We start from the raw sequence: 20,660 nt of genomic DNA on the forward strand, positions 1-20,660 counted from the left end.
TACCACCAGCGGTGAGTTCTTCAGTCCAACGGGACGGTTACCTCCCAAAGATCCAGACCGGCCGATTTGTTTACTTTTGGCTCACTCTTGGATACTATATAGACCGTACCCCGCACCACCTATCTCGTCTTCGCTCCTCATCTTTCTTTCACCTCAATCATCATCATCTTTTATTCTCTCAACTGTTTGAGTCCGTCTGGCATCCAGCACCATCCTCTCTCACCACATTCTGCCCAAGTCAGCGGGGTATCGTCTGTCATATCCTTCGGTTCCTTCGGTTCCAAGGGAACGAACGTGCCCGACCCACCGCAAAGCGCCAAACCCGAGCGGTGGAGCCCACTTTCTCCGGTCGGGGCTAAGCTTACTACAGCTCATCACATAACAATTCCTCAGCGACCTCTAGTACTGTGCCCGTCCCTGTCCCATCAGAACTTGTGCCTTGCTCTGACTGATTCTGATTTGCCTCGCGTCAGCTCACGTCCCTCATGTCTGATTCTCGAGGTTGGCAACAACGAGGCCGTGGTCGCGGCGGTGACCGTGCCAGAGGTGACCGTGGTCGGGGAGGAGGCGGTGACCGCGGTCGTGGAGGTTATCGTGGAGGAGGCGGCGGAGGTGGTGGTGGTCGTGGAGGTGGAAGCGGCCGTGGCTCTTTCGATCTTCCCTTCCGTCCTGGAGACAATGGGAGGGGCGATGGCAGGGGTCGTGGTCGTCCCAGAGGTTCCGATGCATTTCGTGGCGGTCGCCCGCCACGCGGCGGAAAAGCTGACTACAACGGCCCGGATGTCTTCTCCCCCGGCGGAGACCTCAAACCCAGCTCCCAGGTCGAAGAGAAGGAGGATGCGATGATGAACGCATTGGTCAAGGCACCGCCCTCGCCCAAAGACAGCAAATACCCCCGGCGTCCCGGCTACGGTACGAAGGGAACGAGAGTCGACTTATTCGCCAACTATCTTCAGCTCAAGTCGATCGGCAAAACCCTCCACCGCCATCGCGTCGAAATTCTCGGAGACCAGTCCGTCAGGAGGCCTACCGGCAAGAAGGCGAAGCAAGTCATCAAACTGTTGATTGAGGAGCATTTTGCTTCGCAGCGAAATGGCGTTGTCACCGACTTCGTCTCCACTCTCATCTCCCGGGATAAGCTTCTGGAGGAAGGCGAGAATGAGCACACGTATGACGTCCGCTACCGGGATGAATACGACGATGAATATCCAGAGCCATCAAAGGTCTATCGGGTGAAGTGCCAGCACACCGGCACTCTCGAACCGTCCGATCTCTTGGACTACTTGACCTCGGCCAATGCGACAAATATGTTCGACAGAAAGCCAGAGATTCTCCAAGCTATGAACATTGTCCTGGGCCATCAGCCCAAAATCGACCCGAACATTTACTCAGTGGGTGCCAATAGACACTTTGCCATCGCTCAGGGTCAGAAAGAGGGTTACAACCTCGGAGATGGGCTCGAGGCTCTTCGTGGATTTTTTGTGAGCGTCCGTGCTGCAACTAGTCGCCTGCTCGTCAATGTTCAAGTCAAATATGCGGCCTGCTACCAGGAGGGCGCGCTAGCGGACTTGATAACCAGTTATCAGCCCAACCGTTTCGAGTTCCACTCCCTGCAACGTTTCTTGAAAAACTTGAGAATCCGGGCAACACACATTGAACGCAAAAACAAGCAGGGAGTAATCATCCCACGTTTCAAGAGAATCGCTAGTCTGGCTAACACGGGAGATGGCGCATCGCTGCCACATCCTCCGACGGTCCCTCGTCTGGGAGCCGGTCCCAATGATGTGAAATTCTGGTTGGACGAAGCTGGCCAACAGTCATCGCAGCAGCAGTCCGCATCCTCGAAGAAGAAGGGCAAAAGGCCAGCCACAGCGGGGCCTCCGCCGGCTGGAAGATACATCAGTGTGGCGGAATTCTTCAACGAGCGTTACAATATAACAAATCTAGATCCCCGGATGCCAGTGATGAATGTCGGGACTCGCGAGAATCCTAGCTATTTACCCGTCGAAGTCTGCAACGTCGAACCTGGGCAGCAAGCTAAGACCAAGCTGAGCCCCTACCAGACAAGGGAAATGTTGAAATTTGCAGTCAATGTTCCGCCAGTCAACGCTCAGTCGATTGTGAATAATGGAACTCGCATCCTCGGGCTCAGTGCTGCTTCAAATGCTACTTTGAAAGAGTTTGGTATCCAAGCAGATCCCCGACTCATCACAGTACCCGGCCGCATCCTTGAGGCCCCTCAGATCTTCTACAAAGACGCAAACAACAAAGAGAAGAGACTCCTGTCCAGCGGTGGCAGCTGGAATATGAGGTCTATCAAATTCTCAATCGGCTCAAGCTTAGGTTCCTGGGCCTGGCTTTTCTTGGACTCCAGCCCAACTAGAGCCCCCACGCGCGAGGTACTGGGGGCCGCCCTGGAACATTTTGTGACGAAGCTGAGAGAGGTCGGGGTTCAGGCCAATCCCCCTCAAGGCGGAGAGCGCGTTGTTCTCGCTCGCGGTGACGTGGATGATCAGATTGGTGGCGCTGTCAAGAGACTGATGGCTGCTCATAAGCCTACCATGATTCTTGGTATTCTTACCGACCAAAGCACGGAAATTTATAACTGCATGAAGCGAGTCTGTGACGTTCGGGAGGGTGTCCGCAATGTGAATGTGCTTGTTAAAAACTTCACGACTGACAAGGGCCGCGAACAATACCTCGCCAACGTCGGTCTGAAGGTCAATCTGAAGCTCGGGGGTGCGAATCAGCTGATTCCTAGAGAGCTTGGGATAGTGAGCAAGGGCAAGACTATGCTTGTTGGTATCGATGTGACCCATCCCTCTCCCGGGTCATCCTCAAAAGCCCCAAGTGTTGCGGGAATGGTTGCCTCGATTGATTCCTACTTGGGTCAATGGCCAGCAGAACTTCGGATCCAAACATCGCGCCAAGAAAGGGTCAGTGAGTTGGACACGATGCTGAAAGCTCACCTCGGTCGGTGGGCTAAAATCAACAAGGGTCAGTATCCGGATAATATTATTGTCTACCGCGACGGAGTCTCTGAAGGGCAGTATGAAATGGTTGTCGAAGAAGAACTACCCCTCCTCAAAAGCGCTTGCAAGCAGCTGTACCCAGCAACGGAGCATGCCAAAGGGCTACCACGGATCTCGGTCGTGATTGTGGGCAAGCGGCATCACACGCGTTTCTATCCTACGCGTAAAGAGGACGCCGATGGCCACTTGAATCCTAAGAATGGTACTGTGGTCGACCGCGGTGTGACGGAAGCCCGCAACTGGGAATTCTACCTACAGGCTCACACTGCTCTCAAGGGCACCGCTCGCCCGGCGCACTACTTTACTGTTTGGGACGAGATCTTCTGTCGAGAGAAACCCAAGGGAGGACAGAACACAGCTGACATCCTGGAAGACCTCACGCACAAGATGTGCTATCTGTTCGGACGGGCGACCAAGGCCGTGAGCATCTGCCCTCCTGCATATTATGCCGATCTGGTCTGCGAGCGAGCGCGATGCTATTTGTCTGATCTGTACGATGCGACGCCGACCGGTAGCGTTGTCACCGGCGGTGGTGGGGGTGGTGCTGATGCCGTGGACGGCGGCAGGGTCACCATCCATCCCAACGTCAAGGATACGATGTTCTACATTTGAGGTTCTCTTGGCAAGCTGGGGCAATTGGGATGTTGAGTGGTGTTTGGCATGAGATGTTTTGAGTTGCTTCTTGGATGTAACAATGTGCGGTTGTTGTAGCGAGCAGCTCTGTGGCGAAAGTACAGTCTTGTGGGACGGATGACGGTTCATATGCTGGTCATATTTCGGGTTTCTATTCAGATACGGCTTTGGTTGCACGCAGAATGACATAGATTAGTGCCTGCTTTCTAAATATTGTGTTGCTTATGCCAATTTGGACTGGAGGAAGAAGTCATTCAGTAATAGTGGTAGATTGGTCTAGTCTATGCCAAGTAACTTAGTCGAAGGTATACGGCATACACTGATGTTTCACCCTCTACTTGCTGTACCATACAGAAGACCTATCTCTTGGAATATGCTGGTTAGTTCAACTGAATGCATCGTCGAATACTAAGCACACGAAGACTCAATGAGCTATTCTGATACCCTCAGTGTGATAGATCCCTCATCTAGATACATTGTCCAGCGAAAGTTGTTAACCTGGTCAAGTTAGAAGTGGGTGCGACCCGCCCGCGGCACCGCAAAGCTTATCGGTCGCTCCCATTCTAAAGCTAGGTCTCTATCTGATGGTGTGTTGAAAGTACCTAGTAGTCTAGCACACGCGCTGCAGACCACCAAATTGGATCTCAGAAGTACTTTCCATTATTCTCCTTGCGATGAAATGGACGCTGTCTTGGTGGCTTTGTCGTTTCTTGCTAGATGGCCCCCTACATCCGTTCTAGAAGGTGGCTGGCTATCCTTTATCTACTCACTCCTGCACTAGCACGATCTGCTCAAGTCATGAAAATGTCCAGTTTGAAATTATAATAGCGTAGCTAACATCACAAGAAAATAAGAAGAACAGCGTTAATCAATAACCGTTTCCATCTTTCCGAAACAACGGGTCCAGCCGATCTACAGCTTGGCCGCGGGGGACGCACTACCCGCCGAGGAGATCTCGTTGTACAAGAGGGTGGTCAGGAAGTCCGCGTAGTCCTCGCCGGTGACCTGACCGGCGAAGTAGCGGGCGGCCTGCTGAAACTTGTTGCCGGCGGGGCCCTTGGCGGCCAGGTCGTCGGCCTGCTCCTGCAGCAGGCGCAGGGCGTAGGCCTTGTCGACCTTCTTGCCGTCGGAGGTGGTGATGCCGTGGTGCGTCCATTGCCAGAGTTGACTGCGCGAGACTTCGGCGGTGGCGGCGTCTTCCTATTTTGGGTATTAGCATTGGTTGGTTGGGTGTGATTGGGTGGGTGGGGGGGTGAGAGGGGACAGGTTAAGGATGGGGGAAAAGCTTACCATGAGGAAGTTGATGGGGATACAGCCCACACCCCGGAGCCAGCCCTCCATGTACGACAGGCCGATGTTCAGGTTCTTGCGGATGCCCTCCTCGGTGATCTTGCCTGGAACGTTGGTGTTCAGGAGGTCGTTGGCGGTGATGTTGACGTCTTCGCGGCGCACGAAGAGCTGGTTCGGGGTGGGCATGTGGGTGTTGAAGACGTCCGAGGCGATGGCCGCCAGCGCCGGGTGGGCGACCCAAGTCCCGTCGTGGCCCGCCCGCACTTCCCGCAGCTTGTCCGCCCGCACGCTCTCCATCGCCTTGTCGTTGGCTGCCGCGTCGTTCTTAATCGGGATCTGAGCTGCCATGCCGCCCTGGTGGGGAATTAGCATGTTTCCACCGCTGTGTGTTTCGATTGTTTTAAGACCCAAAAGAAAAAAACTTACCATAGCGTGGACACCTCTCCGGTGGCAGGTCTTGATCAACAGCTTCACGTAGGCATCCATGAATGGCACCGTCATGGTGACGTCCGAGCGATCCGGCAGCACGAAATTGGGGTGCTTGCGGAACTTCTTGATGAAGGAGAAGATGTAATCCCAGCGGCCGCAGTTCAGGCCGGAGCTGTGGTCCCGGAGCTCGTAGATGATCTCGTCCATCTCGAAGGCGGCGGTGATGGTCTCGATCAGCACGGTGCCGCGGATCGTGCCGCGGGGCATGCCGATGTAGTCCTGGGCGAGGTTGAAGACGTCGTTCCACAGGCGCGCCTCCAGGTGCGACTCCATCTTGGGCAGGTAGAAGTACGGCCCGAACCCGCGGGCCACCAGCTCCTTGGCGTTGTGGTAGAAGTACAGGCCGAAGTCGAACAGACTGCCGGAGATGGGCTCGCCGTCGACGGTGAAGTGCTTCTCCTCGAGGTGCCAGCCTCGAGCACGCGCGATCAACGTCGGCAGCACCCGGTCCGTCCGCAGCTTGTACTCCTTGTTGCCTTGCTTGAAGTCCACCTGCCGGCGGATCGCGTCGTAGAGGTTGACCTGGCCGTTGATCATGTTCTCCCAGGTGGGGGCGCTGGAATCTGTTCATCCGAGTTAGCACCTTTTCAGATGTTAAAAAGTGGGGGCAGGCGACGTACCCTCGAAATCCGCCATGTATGTCCAGACGTCCGAGTTGAGCGCATTCACCACCATCTTCCGGTCGGTGGGACCTGTGATCTCAACGCGACGGTCGACTAGGCCAGGGGCCGGGGGAGCGCCCTTCCAGGCGTCATTCTCGCGGATGTGCTTGGTTTCGGGGAGGAAGTCGGGCAGGTGGCCCTTGTCGATCTCAGCTTGTCGGTCGATGCGGCGTTGGAGGAGAGCTTTGCGGGTGGAGTTGAAGGCGCGGTGGAGGATGGCAAGGAAGACGCAGGCGTCTTTGGTGAGGATCTTGCGAGCTTCGGTGCTCACAGTGCCCAGGATGGCCACGTCCTTGAGCTGGGCCTCGGATTGGCTCATGGTGAAGACTTTGGTAACAGAAACTTGACACAGATCTCTCGTTGGGTCGACAGGGGAGAAGGAGGATGGAAGGAGTGTAGAAGTAGTATAGATCACAGCTTAAGCACATAAAGTTCCAGCTCTGTGGTAGAAGGAGGGACAGGCAAAGTATATAAGTTCCCACCCCCAGAATCTTATCGGAGGGCAGGAGGTGGGCTCGACGACGTCAGAATCCACGGACAGCCGCGGCCCATGGGAAGTTCGGATTATCCATGGTCGCGGGGTACCGCCGATAAAGGAGGGCAGTCACGGAGCATGGTGGATGGAGAGATACTTTTTTGGCAGCAATTGCCAGCAATTGCCATCAGATAGACTCGGGAATCAGTCTGGGTTGCACCCACTCGCACCCACTGTAATCACCACGTGACTTCTCCGCGGGGAACTGGTCCTTTCGGCCGACTGGACCCGATTGGAGCTGGGGTTCCCCGCCCGGCACGCGCCGGCCACCGCCTCCGATTCGGGCCTTATCGTTTGTGATGACTCGATACATTCACCTCTCCCCTTTGATATAGCTTGAACCCCCCCCCCGAAGCTGTGATATGCGAGGGAAGTTGAGAAGACGCAGGGTGTACGGAGAGATGGTCTCTCGTCCGAAAGCATTGGCATCAACTAACTGGACCAACCAACTAACGCTACAATGTCCTAAGACCGTTTATCAGTTCTCTGCGCCCTTTTTCCATCCTACCGAGGATGTGCGCCCTCGATAAGCCTTCCTCATCTCCCCGCATGTCCGAACAACCTCCAGCCAGCCGCGGCTGCACCAGCAAACCATCACCTCGCTGATGCTGGTACACACGTCGATCATGCTCGGTACTTTTCGGAATCCCCCACATCCACCTACCGATCGATTCCGATAAGAGTCACAGCTGTTTTCGCAACGACGGATGCTTTGCAGCGGTCTTCGCCACTCTCTAGCGAAAGAATACACCCTGAAAACTCCATCGAAGAAGTCTTCGGCTTTTCAATGAGCGCATAGAATAACCAGAAGCTCCAGAAACTTCTTCCCTCCCAACCCCACAGGAGATGCGACCAGTCAGATGCCATGTTCCAGCTCACGGACATGTGAATACATGTGATTCTGCGGCATACTTCTGGGGGCGTTCTCAATGAGTAACCGGGCTCAGTATCGGGGGTGCCACGCGCCATTTACCCACCAAGGGTTTCGGAATGTGGACGAGACACTTTCGGTCCATGCAGGACAAGAGTTCGAGCCTACACGCAATCATGACCCAGCGCTAATGTGTAGCTCGGGGGTTGGGCGTGATCATGCTACTCATAAATTCTCCGACGATTGTTGGATGGATTTATGCCAGCACTGCCGTGTCTACACCTCTGCTCACTAACATCGGAGCTATGACCACCTGCGAGCTCCAGTCGTTCCCCCACTCTCCAGCATTATTTGCTGAAGGGGGTGCGTCATCTGGCTTCTCGTGGTGAAGCTCAGACCCCCACCACTAGCAATGTGGAAGCGGTTAATGAGGACCTCGCGCTCAGGTATATTAAGCTCTGTAGAACTGCGCACATTAGCATCCCAGTCAGCTGTGCTTAGACGGACTGCCCCAAGACCGCAACTTACACAGGATATTGAATAGAATACAAATAATAATCGCGAAGGAGAGCATACTATCATAGGCACCTTCGACAAGACTCGGCGTCTTTGTTTCCAGAATGGAGATCTCGAATCCGGGGTTGTGTCTAGAATTGCCCATGGCTACAGTATCGATCATTGCCCTTTGACGCTCAATTGACTTTCTAGCTTAACAGGAAGCTCCCACAGGCAATTACTGATGATTTTCATGGATGAATATATGATCAAACCAGTCGCAAGCGATGTCGCCGAACCTGAATGAATTGTGCTGGAAATATAACGTTCTCAGAACCTATGATTCTACTCCATAAGGATCGGAGCACGCTAGAGGAAATATAAGGCATGTCATAGTAGAGATGGTCCTGTAACTATACTGGTAGAACCTACTTGAGGCCTTCCAGAAGGCGGAAGCACACTAAATTTAGCTCTAATCGGCTTCTGGCGGGGAACCTACTGACTCAGCCGGCCTAGGGTCCATCGCGAAAATCACGCGGGGCGATCCTTTGTTTTCTCTGCAACCACATCAACCTCAACACCAACAGTCCATGCCGGTCGCGTGCGTGACAGACTCTAGAACTATTTCAACATGGGATCTAAGACCCCCGAGGGACATCGGCAGGAACCCGATGGTATGTGCCATCTCAACACTCTCCAAGAATGAATCCTTGGATCTAACCTGACCGTGTGACTCAGCCTCCAACTCCTCCGACTTCAAGCCCGCCAATCCTCAAATCAAGGCCTCTCGAAACGGTTCCGGCTCCGCGGACTTGGATCGAGGGATCATCAGCGACGATGATGACGACGACGACAATTCGAAGGAAGAAAATGGGGTGAACGGAGCCTCGACTGCTGGTACGTTCGCAAACCGTCGACCCTCTGAATAAGTTTTAAACGAATATCGCTGACACGTTGGCTGCACCACCAGAGAAGAAACAAAAGAAACGCAAGAGGTCCAAGAAGAAGAAGAAGACCACCCCCACCGCGCAGACCACCCCACCGCGGGTGCCGCTCTCCACCCTCTTCCCGTCCGGCCAATACCCCCGCGGAGAACTCGTCCCCTACGTCGAGGACGAGAATACCGCCCGCACGACCGACGAAGAACTGCGCTATAACTCTCGCCTCTGGGACGATGACTTCCTGCCCGACTACCGCAAGGCGGCCGAGGTCCACCGCCAGGTCCGGCAGTATGCCCAGCGGGAGCTCATCAAGCCGGGCGCCAGCCTCACGGCCATCGCCGAGGGGATCGAGGACGGCGTGCGCGCGCTCACGGGCCACCAGGGCCTGGAACCCGGCGACGCTTTTCATGCGGGCATGGGATTCCCGACCGGCCTGTGTCTGAACAATGTGGCGGCGCACTGGACGCCGAACCCGGGCGCTAAGGATGTCATTCTGGATAAGAACGACGTTCTCAAGGTAGACTTCGGGGTCCATGTGAATGGGCGCATTGTTGACTCCGCTTTCACGGTCGCGTTCGAGGACAAATACGATAATCTCCTGACTGCGGTCAAGGAGGCGACCAATACTGGTATCATGGTATGTCCGACGGCTCCGAGAACACAGGCCAAGCGACTGATTTGACTAGCATGCCGGTATCGATGCGAGAATGGGCGAAATCGGCGCAGCCATCCAGGAAGTGATGGAAAGCTACGAGGTCGAGATCGACGGAAAGACCCGCCCCGTCAAAGCCATTCGAAATATCACCGGGCACGACATTCTGCGCTATCAGATCCATGGCGGGAAGCAAGTCCCGTTCATCAAGAGCAACAATCGCGACAAGATGGAGGAAGGAGAGGTGTTTGCCATCGAGACCTTCGGAAGCACCGGCAAGGGTTATCTAGAGGACGATGTACGCAATTACCCTTTTTCAGGTTCGAGTCAGGTTCTAATAACTTCTCAACAGGTGGGTCTCTACGGCTACGGTAGAAACACCGACGCTTCCGGTGCCAACCTGCGTCTCGCTTCTGCGAAATCGCTGCTGAAGACCATCGATTCGAATTTCGGGTCGATCGTTTTCTGTCGTCGCTATCTGGAGAGACTAGGGGTGTCCCATTATCATCTCGGGGTGAGTAGCTCCATGGCCGTGGGATTGATTTGCATCTGTTACTGACGAGTTCCTCAGATGAAAAACCTGATCGATAATGGTATTGTCGAGTCCTATGCGCCGCTTGTCGACGTGAAGGGTTCCTACACCGCCCAATTCGAACATGTATGGCTTCCTTTTGTTATATGATGCGCCTTGGACCGAAACTAATGTGCTCTAGACCATTCTCCTCCACAGCGGCGGCAAGGAAGTCATCAGTCGTGGTGACGATTACTAGGTTAGCCCAGTCAGCCATTTGACATCTATAGACGATGTCGCTGACGTTTTGCTTTGCCTGTTTGCTTTTGACTAAGTAATGCTTCGTTCAACCCTTCGATGACCTCGGATTCAACATCCGTCCAGGTACTTGTTCGCTTGACTTCTGATTACTGCATTGTTGTTGCTTTGGGTACGCTGTCACAATTACGACGTAGCCTAGTCCAGTCATTACCATTTCAACTGAATTGAACGCCAATTTACCCTTCAATCATCTCTGTGCAACATAGTATAGTCCTGTGTACCACACATTTAAAAGTTCCCATGTTTGATATTCGCATCGTCTCCTCCATGAACTTGTTGCATTAACACGGCTCAATCCTGCTCGGCTGACGCGAATAGCTCTTCGATGAACTCGCTATGGTACGACGACCGCACCGAGACCGAGGCCTTGAGGTCAACCGGACCCGACAGCGCACTCTGGAGCATCTTCAGGCTGTCCAACTCGTACCTCTCGCCGGTGCCTTCATCCCGAAACTGCGAGAACTCGAAGGCCCAGAGCAAGCGGCTGATGACCAGAAACAGTGATCGGGGCGCCGGGTGCTGGCCGGGACACGCGCAGCGAGCGAAGCCAAAGGCCGCCGCGGGCGCGCCGGGATTTCGCAACCACCGTTCCGGCGCGAAGGCGAAGGGGTCGTCGAAGGCGGCGTTGTCCTATTTCTCTCAAGACCTCCACGGCAGCATCAACGTGAAGCAATTGGAATATACCTGCCATGCATTGGTGCAGCGGCACGAAATTCCGCGTGCTCGATTCGTTGCCCCCCACGGCTCTGTCCAGCAGGTGATTCCCAGGTATCGAGCAGAAGATGTCCGATTTCAGGTACATGAAGGGTTCGGTGAGATGCACAATCTCGGTCCCTCGGCCAGTCTAGTTCATACTGATCCTCCTTTCTCCTTGAATGATGTTCTGCTTCGTTTCGTACTTCCTATCGTTCACCCAGGCCGTATTCGTCTCACGATGCGAATCTCTCATGCCCAATATGACGGACTCAGCATGCCTTTCATTCTCAAGGACCTGGACGCATTATACAACGGGATTGTCTTGGCCCCTCCGGCCAGGTTCTCGGAATATGTGAAGGAAAGCGAGTGACTCCTTTCCCAAAACAAGCACGCCCAGCAGTTCTGGCGTCAACTGCTGCAAGGATCCCAAGTCACCCCCATCGTGGCACGCAGCAAGCTCTCCTCGCACTCGTTACAGAAAGACTATCCCCTGGATCAGACCACAATTCGGACTATTCGACTGTCGCCATCAACTTCCAACGCCTCCACCACCCCGGCCACGATCACCAAGCCCGCCTGGGCACTCGTGCTCGGCCGTCTCTCGCAACATCAGGACGCGGTCTTCGGTCACTTGACCAACACTCCACCCAGCTTGGTTTATCTGCCAGCCATTCATGAGGTTGTCGGTCCCTGTCTCCATGTGCTTCCTGTGCGCGTCCAGCTCCAGCCGACTACCGCACGAAGGGAGCTGCTGCATGCGATTCAACAGCAATATATCGGCGCCTTGCCCCATTCTATGTTAGGCTTCGGCGAGATCATCGATCACTGCACACAATGGCCGCCAACCACCCGATTGAGTTCCATCCTGCAATACCAAAACCTGCACCAAGACCTGGACAGTGTTCTTCTTGGCGGGGACACGGGGAGTCTCGAAGCTTATGTACCTACCTCTGACGCTGCCGACCTATGGATGATGGTAACTCCCAGGGACAATTGTGGTGCCGAGAGACTGCATGAGATCAAACTGAGCTACAGCGCCGCAACTATGCCCTCTTCCATTGCAGATCGCATTCTCGACGATCTGCCGATGCAATTTCGTTCCTCCAGGTCCCTCACGCCTCCGATGATGGATTCCGATTACATACCTACTTCGACCAAACCGCGCCCGAATCCCCACCCACCCTTCCGATCGACAGGCAACTCGCGGAAACCGGCTTGCCGCCACGCGCCGCAATCATCGCCGCCGTCAAAGGCATATGGGAGCAGGCGTTTGGCCCGCAGTTCCATCGCTAGAATACTACAGTGCGCAAGGAGGAGTGCCGGACGATGCTGCACACCCCATTTGGGCCGGATCCGGTGAGCGCCGCGCAGCTGTCACTGCTCTTCCAGCAGGCCGGGGTGGAAATCTCGCCGGCAGAGGCGGCCGAGTATCCGCCTATCTTCCAGCAGAGCTTGCTTTGGGGCTACAAGGTGCGAGAGGGAAGTTGCTGAGTCAAGTTTCAGATGGTTTTCTGGGAACATAGATTAATGGCTTTGTGATTCTCCGCGGTCTCGTTCTGTGTATGTGCGCGCGTGTGTGTACGCATGCTTCGCTCGTTGAGACGTTGTGCGTTAGGGCACCATCCTGGATTCCGATTTGATTTATATTCAAGGGGGCTCTACTGAATCCATCGACTCCTGTCACTCTCTTTGCCTGCTCCATGCTAGCATCTTAGTTAGCAGCCTTCTTCCTCTCGCGGTCAGGCTGCTTCTGCTCGTCCACCCCGTTCTCCTCCTCGGCCTTCTCCATTGCGCGGCTCGATTTCTTCTCCCTCGGCATCTTTCGACCCACGACGCTGATCTCCATCTCGTCCTACAGTTCCACGGTCAGACAACAGAATCCAAAATGAAGGGAAGTAAGACCCCACCGCGAGATCCCCGGGCACAATCAATCCCGGCAAGCCCCAACTCCGGCGGAGGCGCGGGTTCTGGCGCATGTAATCGCGATAGGCCGGCGCCCCAGGTCGCAGCACATTGTCGGCAATGACCAGGGCGCCGTCTGTGTTCAGAAGCCCCAGTTCCTCGGCCACTTGGACATCTGCCGCGTACCGCGCCTCGTCGTGGTCCATGAACAGCAGGTCGATGCCCCGGTCGCCGAGGGTTCCTTGCCCGTGCAACCGACGCAGGGTGTGGGCGGAGGCGCCGACGACGACCTCGACGAGATCCTGCAGGCCGGCGAGGCTGACGAGATTCATGGCGACGGAGGCGACCAGCGGGTCGATCTCGATGCTGTAGACCCTGGGCTTGTCCTCCTCGCCCGCCTCAAGATCCGCGTGGTCCGGGTGGTACGGCGTCCATATCTCCTTCAAGATACTTCCGAACAGGATGGCAGAGTACCTGGTTCGGTCGGCAAGCCACTCCCCAGTTAGCATGCTCTCTCCTTGATGGCCATGACGAGCACCCCTCGACTTACCCAACATATCCCCCCAACTCCACCACCACCCTGGGCCGGTGCTCGCGCACCAGGACGGCCAGCTTGCCCGCTTTGTCCGGACCGATGTTGATTAGAAAGTCCTCCTGGGCGGCGAACTCGTCCATCGCCTCCAGAATGGCGGCTGGAGAACCCCGCAGTTTGGTGTCCAGCTCGGCATGGGCGTAGATGTGCTTGAGAAGCGTGATCTCGCGCCCGTCATGAGACTCAACGATCTCCGACTCCTCTAGCCCCGCCATCTTACGGAGGGACGGGTATTTGGTGAAGATGGGGGGTTCTTCGGTGTCGGGCATTCTTGCAGTGTTCGGGGCAGGGGAGAATATTGGTTAAAGGAATTGGAATTGGATGAGATGAGAGAGTTCGGGGTTGAAAGGGGGGGGGGGGGGGGAGGTGGGTTCTTATCTAGTCGGGGGCAGATCAATCAATTGAGGTGGTGGAGGTATGGTATGGTAACTGGGCTGCTGTTATCTCTTCTGTACTGTAAAGTGAGGTATCGTTCTGTATTTTGCTTACATGCAAAATTGAAAGATCGTTTTATGGAATCTCCATTGCTAGGCCTATTCATCATGTATGGACCATGTATGTATGCACTGTATGGAGAGTCTCTATATCCTGGATTCTCACCTCGGCCCTACATGACCACCACGCATTTGGTGTTGAGTTTGGACCAAGTTTCTGTCACCCGGGCAGTAGTGGATCGCCCTGGCACGCAGTTGAGCATGGGACTCGCGGGCATGCTTCTGCTGCCAGGCCAGATATTTCTTATGATGCTGGATGCGCCGGAGTAGATGCAGGGCCCCTGGCTCTCTCAAACTTGAAGAGAAAACATCCCGTCCACGATTCGGTGCATGCTTCCGTGTGGTATTGCTTAATCGTCCGGGAGTCTGTTAAATTTTAGGATATTATAGACCCGCGAGCATGGTGTCTAGAATATGAAAGCAGCTGTCCTTCTTTTGACCCCCCTTGGACTTGTGGCATGTCTTTATTTTCCGGGTCTAATCCAACAAAGTATTTTGTTCACCCACAAGTGGGTGGGATTGCTGGGCTATGGGTGAGTAATTCGCTTCGATAAAGAATCTATGCCGTTGCAAAGACTGCCTCTGTTCCGGATAGCCCACCCCTGAGATCTCAAATCGCTGACAGTATGGCTTATGGGTAGATCCTATGTCACGTACACTAGGTGTCACGTACACTAGGTGGCCTCAAGTATGTAGAGATGTCTCGATGGAATATACCATGCTGCTTCAGAAAGATTCTTTCGACGGGTATACGGAGTTCCACTTGGTGAAACCGTAGAATACCAAAACCGGACCCCCCCTATTCGAAACCAGACGATGGGGATTCCGGAGGTGGCTTCTGCTTGTAACGGAGCTTCTATGTTCCATCGTCGTGAAGATGCCCCATTCCTACTCTATTGCCATTCTTGTCCAGGAACTAGATGGAGATGACCTTCTTCGGATCGATCAGGTCCTTTTGAGACTGGTGAAGCTCGGTTATCTGGATAGCGGCTTGCGCTATGCGAGGATCCTGTCAAGAGATTAGTCACCATGATGCGAAATGGAGGCTCTAGCCCGGGGGGAGGGGGGATTCCATGGGAAGCCAACAAAGTACAACATACGCGTGCTTCTTGTTCCTAGCAATACTCGTCGACAAGTGTCGAGTGCGTCTAGTCCTTGAGGTCACTCAACGTAGTCTTTCCAACATAGGAGATGAATAGCAGATAACAGTTGCCATAGTGGGAGACATTGCGCAAGTCAAGACAAATATCAATTCACGAGGAGAGAAACCGGTCAGGTCAGAAGACTGCAGGACAGACTGGTTAGACTTTCTCAAGAGAATACATGGGAGATTGCGGTGGGACCTCTGATCAGCCGTAGACTTCTAACGCCTTGATATAGCCCCGATCAGTGGCTAGCTTGCTTTTTCTGGGCGCTTGTATTATGACAGCGCGGATAGATAGGACGAGGCTGGCGCTAAGCCAAGAGATTTTATCTGTAGCGATATTAATGTCCGCAGAAAGCAGGGTAAACCAAGCATGAATCTATAGTCAATATAACAAGGAAGCATGTTTCGGTAAAACATCAGAATAACCACGGGTCCTCGAGCAGCTGCTTCGCTGTCTTGCGTTCCTCTGGTAGCCACTTCAGCATTGACATCATGAATCGAATGAACTCCGCCTTCTCTTCCCCTGCGAGTCGCTTTTCTAGGCTCCCTAAGGAGATCATTGGCACAACTGCTTCTTCATGGGCAACCCAGGCGCCTGGCAAAATATGTCAGGTGGACAACTTCAATTGGGACCGCAAGCTAGAAGGAACTTACCACTAGGGTCAAAACACTGTTCGGTCGTTTCACTGCGGCGAATGAATTCCTCTGGCGGCGGCCCCATCAAGGCGACCATACGTGCCAGATGCCTGAACGGGTCGTGGCCGCCTTTGGCATCGAAAATATCTTCGAACAAATGCTCCCCTTCGAAAAGGTCCCATATCTGCCAACTGACATCAGCACGCTGAGATGTTAATAGCTGCATAACCTGGCCCGGACTTACCAAGCATGCCAGGTTCCAGATATCGACGGCGCTTCCCCAGGGCATTTCGAAGATGATCTCTGGCGCCCGATAGATGTGCGGTTGAACAAAGGGCCCGGACTCCTGCTGAGTCTCCCCAAAATCACACAGATTGGGAGTCCATAACTTTTACATGCAGACGGTCGACGGAATCGCCGACTCTGGTAGATGACACGCGACTCATCAATCTGCTTCCGAGGGCTGGGATCCTCGGCTTCGGCTGTCGCAAAGTCCGCCAGCATGCCCTCGTCCTCGAGACTAAGCATTAGGTTGTCCGTCTTTATGTCTGATAGTGAGTTAGGAGTAGGCAGTCTGGCTTCGTATGGGGGGTGAAGGGGGTGATCGGTGCGCACTACATACCAGTGTGGATGACATTGGCTTCGGTGTGTAAGAAGTCCAGGGCCAGAAGCAGACGCTTCACCGTCATTTTGAGAAGAGGCAGGTTGAATGGCTTGGGATTAAGCCCCATCATCTCTAACAAGGTCATAGGCATTGGCTGTAGCACTAGGCAGCGGTGTTGTCCGGCAGGTCCGTGAAGATCGAAGGAATCATAAAGCTCGTCGGATCAGCGCTTGGCCTGGATGCGTAGAATTGACTCTGGCTAGATGCTCATAGATCTTAAGCTCGCGACCTGATGCGGTCGGAACTGATGGCAGCGATGTAGACACCTTCAACACTTCATACCGGTCGTTCCTGGGTGTATATTGAGCTGTTAAGTGCCTGCACGGTCACTGGGAGAAGGGTCGTTCGTCAGAACGCACTGGAGATCCCGGCATAGCCAGCTTGTGGAATACGCCCCATAACCGAGCTTACCGGTAATCTGATACCGGGTCTCGTTTACGTCGCCAATCCTAACGGGATAGTAATGCTCAGGTTTATAGTAGGCCAACGTCTCCTCTTCGACGGGCGTGTCAAGAGACAGAGTAGTATATGAGATCTTGGATAATCTTCGTGAAGAAGATGGTGATGACGATGATAGCCTTTGCCGAAGGGAGCTGCCCCATGCACTAAATCGTCCTGCCATGCCTGAATAACAATGTTGTCCAGTGAGCTAGCGACTTTGTCGAGGATTGAGAGATTGAGAGACTGAGAGACTGAGAGATTGAGAGATTGAGAGATTGAGAGATTGAGAGAATGGAAGTGGATATTGGTGCTATTCTTGAAACTCATCAGGGAGAAACAGGAGTGTAGATTAAGCAAGTTAGCTAGATAGCTTATCGTCACGTGGAATCAGCTCCTTCCCCAGGAACGGCCCGTATATTCGTATATTCCTTATCTTTAGTACAAAATGTGGAGGTGCTCAACAACTGGGTCAGCCAGTGATAAATGGCTGTCACATTAGCGGCAAGTGGTCTACAACGGATTGAGTAGCATGTAAGACTGTCTTTTGTTGCACTGGTGCATGGGGAGCACAAGATGGTAAACTTAAGTGGTGGCTGCGGCAAGCTTAGGCTGTGCATCACTGCATAACTAGCTTAGTCATAGCATGACGCAAGCACTCAGAGACGATCGGTCGGTCGGTCGGAAGTCAGCAGGCAGCAGGCAGCAACAAAATACATTTACAGGGCTACGCAACATTGAAGGAATAAGATGATAAGATATAGCCATCATACAGGCTCTCCGTTAATAGTGATTAAGGTTTTCACGCTAGTTTACAGTAAATCTCTTCAACGGCGCTTGCCCTGAAGCGAAGACGTCAACGTCTTGCTGGCGCTACCTGAACTCCATGAACTCCGTAGACCCCGTTGGTGTAGAAGTTTCCCATGATGATGATGATGATGCCTGCGCCGTCCATGCTGCGCGGATTTCAAACCCTTCAAGATTCGTTTGCGTCGTCCCGGCTTTTCGAGTAGATCTATCGTCCAAGCTAGGGTTAATAAGGACTCCCAGCTCCATCGAGCTTCGCCGACACCGCCAGCGGGTCGGTCTTGGGGAGAGAACTTCTGATTAGCAGCCAGCTGCAAGGCCCTGCCCGTCGCATCGCGTAGTGGACGCGCCAAGGCTGGGTTGCACGCTAGAAGTCTGGCAAGAAGCTTCGTCCGGAAGACCGTGGGGCGGGTCGATGCCGTCGAAGTTGACAGAGTCGGGGTCGAAATTAACCATAGAATCAAATGGAAATGCTGATAGATCTCCTCCGTCGAGAAGGTCAAACGCGAACCCGTCTTCAAGGACTGAAGAATCCGACCCAGCGGGTGAATCACCGCTGAATAGGCGGTTGAAGTCGTCGTCAGAAAGAGGAGCTGCAAGGTCATCTGCAGCGTGAGGTTCCACGTTTGAGCCGAGCTCAAACAGCGAGAGGGCGCTTCCATCTCCTTCGAGGCCAGCGACTGACACTGCAGGTCGCACAACACCGCTGCAGGATGTTGTGTCAAGTCGGAGGACTCAGCCAGAGTGGAAGGCCGAAGAGTGGGGGAGTAGTCGGTGTAAGGAGAGGTCGGGAAGGGGATTCGGTCGAGGGGGAGTTCGTCGCGCTCCTGCTTGAACAGGGTCGGCGTAAGGGTGGGAGAGGCCGAAGCAGGGGAGCCGGGCTTGGGAGTGTTGCCACGGGAACCCCTGACCTCGGCAGACAGTTGAGCGACTTGTTGGTTCAGGCGGTTGTTTTCGGCTTCCATCTGGGTCAAGCGCTGAAGAAGGAACTGGTTCTGTTGCTCCATCTGGATTTTCTCGTTTTCTAGTTTCTCCATCTCGAGGCGCTTGCGCTCTCGAGAGGTTTGTGCGGCAGCCCGATTCCGAAGAACACGCTCGATGCGGCGCTGCTCCTTTTCGTCCTCCGTCTTGGCCCGTTTCCTAGATTCGTACGTTAGTATCATCATGCTTCATTCGATACTTCGGACACCCTTGCATGGAAGAACATACCTTGGAGGAAGGTTGGTCTTAGGGACTGGCAACTCCTGGCCCCATGACTTTCTCTTCTTCGCAGGCTTCTTGTCCTCCGACTTAATTTCGGCCTTGACGGTGGGATCATTCAAGGAAGTGTCCGCTGGGGAGACGGTGAGCATGGGAATTTCCGGAGCCGGCGAACCAGCCAAGGATTCCACTGGAGAGAAACCGCCTTCCATCTTGCAAAGGCGATATGTTGATCTGTCTAATCGTAGACTGTATGGGTCACGAAAGTAAGGTGATGCTCAATGCTCAGGAAGGCGTAGCTCGATCACGTCTCTTTTTTTTTGCCCAGGTCACAGGGACAGAGGCCACGGTGGCATCACGGTACAAGCCGGGTCTGGGGGAGGGGCCAGGTGGTTGACCAGCAACGTTCTGGTTGGTTGGACCCAAAACGGAAGCTGGGGAGGAAATGAGAAGAGGACAACTGTCCACAAAGGTAGCGAAAGTAATAAGATGGAGAGGGTTGACTGCTTTCAGATCAGACAGTCTGGGAGAGGGAAAGATTGCCTCTTTAAAAGGCCAGCGTGGTCAGTTGAGGGTCAGTTGAGGGGGCGTCTCCTTTTCGCAAGGGGGCGGAGTCTCCCTTCGTCAGCCCAGTACTCGTACTGTATTGTAAGATATGTGGTATTTGACTCATGCTCAGCAGGAATGTACCTTAGGGACGATGTTTGGGGCCGTATGGAGCCGTATGGAGCCGTATGATACCGTAAGCATTACCTACAAAGCCAGGCTGGAATGGGAGGCGGTACCAATTGAATTCCCCCTGAAGCTGTGAACTCGAGCAACTTGAGGGACTGGGGGGAAACTCGTACCCCTCTCGACTCCTCTTTCCTTCATCCACTTTCCCATTCCCTTTCAACCTGCGACACGCTCCGGTCGAGATTGTGGAACCCTCTTCCGGCCCCCCCCCCTCTTCATCATCGGTGATCGGGATATCTGATTGCTCTACCCTCCAGGTTTGGCCCCGCCCCCCCTCTCCCCCCTCCCCTCCCCAAATGCCATTTTTATCCCTGCTCCGGACGGTCCTGAGATTCTCTGCCCTTTGGCCCGCTCCGCCTCGCTGACGAGAGCTGCCGTTGCGAATCAGTAAGACATGCTTGCTGACTCTGATGCTCCTTAGCGCCTCCGCAGGTTCGTATTCGCTCGCATCGCTTCTCATTGACTCGACTACGCCATCGTTATTCTTACTATTGAGATTCCATCTTTCGCTTTGTCCAGTGCACCCGAGACGTTCCACGGTTACGCTCTGAAAGAACCGGGCAGAAAGTGGGAAACACCTCAGCTCAGTGGTGCTAATGGCGTGATCTGGGAGACGCATGAACGCAGATCTCCACCGGGCCGTACTAATGACTCCCCCTGTCTGGGCTCGGCCGTTGCAACTTCCGTGGTGAATGCAGTCTAGCCAATTCTTCGAGCTTCTGCGCCCGAGAGACTCTATCATTGGTGGATCATGGATCACACTCTCCTCTCCGCCATGCTCCCCCTCCTCCCCCCCTGATTCAACTTGCCTGGATTTTTGGATCTCAATCAACATGCACAAAGGAGATATCCCCTCTCCGCAATTTATCGTCGGAGATTATTGTGAGCTATTTAGGGGCATTCTTTGGGGATTCTTC

At 54.1% G+C, this 20,660-nt stretch overlaps 8 protein-coding genes across 8 annotated transcripts; 4 read left to right on the forward strand and 4 right to left on the reverse strand.

The window, feature by feature from the left end:
- The first annotated feature begins 475 nt into the window (after positions 1-475).
- On the forward strand, positions 476-3,894 carry BO95DRAFT_447398 (putative RNA interference and gene silencing protein (Qde2)). The gene has a single exon (XM_025587610.1). It carries the CDS (start codon positions 486-488, stop codon positions 3,642-3,644), a length of 3,159 nt encoding a protein of 1,052 aa, XP_025437453.1. The 5' UTR covers positions 476-485; the 3' UTR covers positions 3,645-3,894.
- A 559-nt stretch (positions 3,895-4,453) lies between these two features.
- BO95DRAFT_447399 (malate synthase) lies at positions 4,454-6,756 on the reverse strand. Its single transcript, XM_025587611.1, has 4 exons — positions 6,065-6,756; positions 5,382-6,007; positions 4,956-5,309; positions 4,454-4,865 (listed from the first exon to the last, which is right to left on the reverse strand). The coding sequence occupies exons 1-4, from the start codon at positions 6,423-6,425 to the stop codon at positions 4,578-4,580; spliced, it is 1,629 nt and encodes a 542-aa protein (XP_025437454.1). The 5' UTR covers positions 6,426-6,756; the 3' UTR covers positions 4,454-4,577.
- A 1,818-nt stretch (positions 6,757-8,574) lies between these two features.
- On the forward strand, positions 8,575-10,618 carry BO95DRAFT_447401 (putative methionine aminopeptidase, type II). Its single transcript, XM_025587612.1, has 7 exons — positions 8,575-8,681; positions 8,746-8,904; positions 8,978-9,585; positions 9,635-9,898; positions 9,953-10,114; positions 10,172-10,258; positions 10,314-10,618. The coding sequence occupies exons 1-7, from the start codon at positions 8,639-8,641 to the stop codon at positions 10,368-10,370; spliced, it is 1,380 nt and encodes a 459-aa protein (XP_025437455.1). The 5' UTR covers positions 8,575-8,638; the 3' UTR covers positions 10,371-10,618.
- Positions 10,509-11,711, forward strand: BO95DRAFT_280328 (uncharacterized protein). The gene has a single exon (XM_025581641.1). It carries the CDS (start codon positions 10,758-10,760, stop codon positions 11,496-11,498), a length of 741 nt encoding a protein of 246 aa, XP_025437456.1. The 5' UTR covers positions 10,509-10,757; the 3' UTR covers positions 11,499-11,711.
- BO95DRAFT_280310 (uncharacterized protein) lies at positions 11,712-12,678 on the forward strand. The gene has a single exon (XM_025581640.1). It carries the CDS (start codon positions 11,925-11,927, stop codon positions 12,486-12,488), a length of 564 nt encoding a protein of 187 aa, XP_025437457.1. The 5' UTR covers positions 11,712-11,924; the 3' UTR covers positions 12,489-12,678.
- BO95DRAFT_399309 (O-methyltransferase) lies at positions 12,607-13,967 on the reverse strand. The gene is made up of 3 exons (XM_025583820.1): positions 13,581-13,967; positions 13,036-13,504; positions 12,607-12,980 (listed from the first exon to the last, which is right to left on the reverse strand). Exons 1-3 carry the CDS (start codon positions 13,889-13,891, stop codon positions 12,840-12,842), a joined length of 921 nt encoding a protein of 306 aa, XP_025437458.1. The 5' UTR covers positions 13,892-13,967; the 3' UTR covers positions 12,607-12,839.
- Positions 13,968-15,679: 1,712 nt separating this feature from the next.
- BO95DRAFT_457001 (serine/threonine-protein kinase) lies at positions 15,680-17,185 on the reverse strand (the record flags this gene model as incomplete). Its single annotated transcript, XM_025588451.1, has 7 exons — positions 15,680-15,858; positions 15,918-16,083; positions 16,144-16,254; positions 16,335-16,447; positions 16,522-16,717; positions 16,758-16,854; positions 16,923-17,185. 7 exons carry the CDS (start codon positions 17,183-17,185, stop codon positions 15,680-15,682), a joined length of 1,125 nt encoding a protein of 374 aa, XP_025437459.1.
- Positions 17,186-17,782: 597 nt separating this feature from the next.
- hacA (transcription factor HAC1) lies at positions 17,783-19,220 on the reverse strand (the record flags this gene model as incomplete). Its single annotated transcript, XM_025590430.1, has 3 exons — positions 17,783-18,514; positions 18,544-18,948; positions 19,018-19,220. 3 exons carry the CDS (start codon positions 19,218-19,220, stop codon positions 18,109-18,111), a joined length of 1,014 nt encoding a protein of 337 aa, XP_025437460.1. The 3' UTR covers positions 17,783-18,108.
- Positions 19,221-20,660: the final 1,440 nt, after the last annotated feature.

The sequence above is a fragment of the Aspergillus brunneoviolaceus genome (genome assembly GCF_003184695.1).
Source record: "Aspergillus brunneoviolaceus CBS 621.78 unplaced genomic scaffold BO95scaffold_88, whole genome shotgun sequence".
In the NCBI taxonomy this organism is placed as follows: Eukaryota; Fungi; Ascomycota; class Eurotiomycetes; order Eurotiales; family Aspergillaceae; genus Aspergillus; species Aspergillus brunneoviolaceus.

Bases quoted from the DNA above. Each gene is read 5' to 3' on its own strand.
- BO95DRAFT_447398 (XM_025587610.1), top strand. From the start codon at position 486: ATGTCTGATTCTCGAGGTTGGCAACAACGAGGCCGTGGTCGCGGCGGT.
- BO95DRAFT_280328 (XM_025581641.1), top strand. From the start codon at position 10,758: ATGAACTCGCTATGGTACGACGACCGCACCGAGACCGAGGCCTTGAGG.
- BO95DRAFT_280310 (XM_025581640.1), top strand. From the start codon at position 11,925: ATGTTAGGCTTCGGCGAGATCATCGATCACTGCACACAATGGCCGCCA.
- BO95DRAFT_399309 (XM_025583820.1), bottom strand. From the start codon at position 13,891: ATGCCCGACACCGAAGAACCCCCCATCTTCACCAAATACCCGTCCCTC. The intron at 13,505-13,580 runs GTAAGTCGAGGG...CGACCGAACCAG, and splicing joins GAGTTGGGGGGATATGTTGG to GTACTCTGCCATCCTGTTCG. The intron at 12,981-13,035 runs GTGGGGTCTTAC...GTGGAACTGTAG, and splicing joins TTGTGCCCGGGGATCTCGCG to GACGAGATGGAGATCAGCGT.
- BO95DRAFT_447401 (XM_025587612.1), top strand. From the start codon at position 8,639: ATGGGATCTAAGACCCCCGAGGGACATCGGCAGGAACCCGATG. The intron at 9,899-9,952 runs GTACGCAATTAC...ACTTCTCAACAG, and splicing joins AGGGTTATCTAGAGGACGAT to GTGGGTCTCTACGGCTACGG. The intron at 10,259-10,313 runs GTATGGCTTCCT...AATGTGCTCTAG, and splicing joins ACACCGCCCAATTCGAACAT to ACCATTCTCCTCCACAGCGG.
- BO95DRAFT_447399 (XM_025587611.1), bottom strand. From the start codon at position 6,425: ATGAGCCAATCCGAGGCCCAGCTCAAGGACGTGGCCATCCTGGGCACT. The intron at 6,008-6,064 runs GTACGTCGCCTG...TCGGATGAACAG, and splicing joins ATACATGGCGGATTTCGAGG to ATTCCAGCGCCCCCACCTGG. The intron at 4,866-4,955 runs GTAAGCTTTTCC...TACCCAAAATAG, and splicing joins TCCCCATCAACTTCCTCATG to GAAGACGCCGCCACCGCCGA.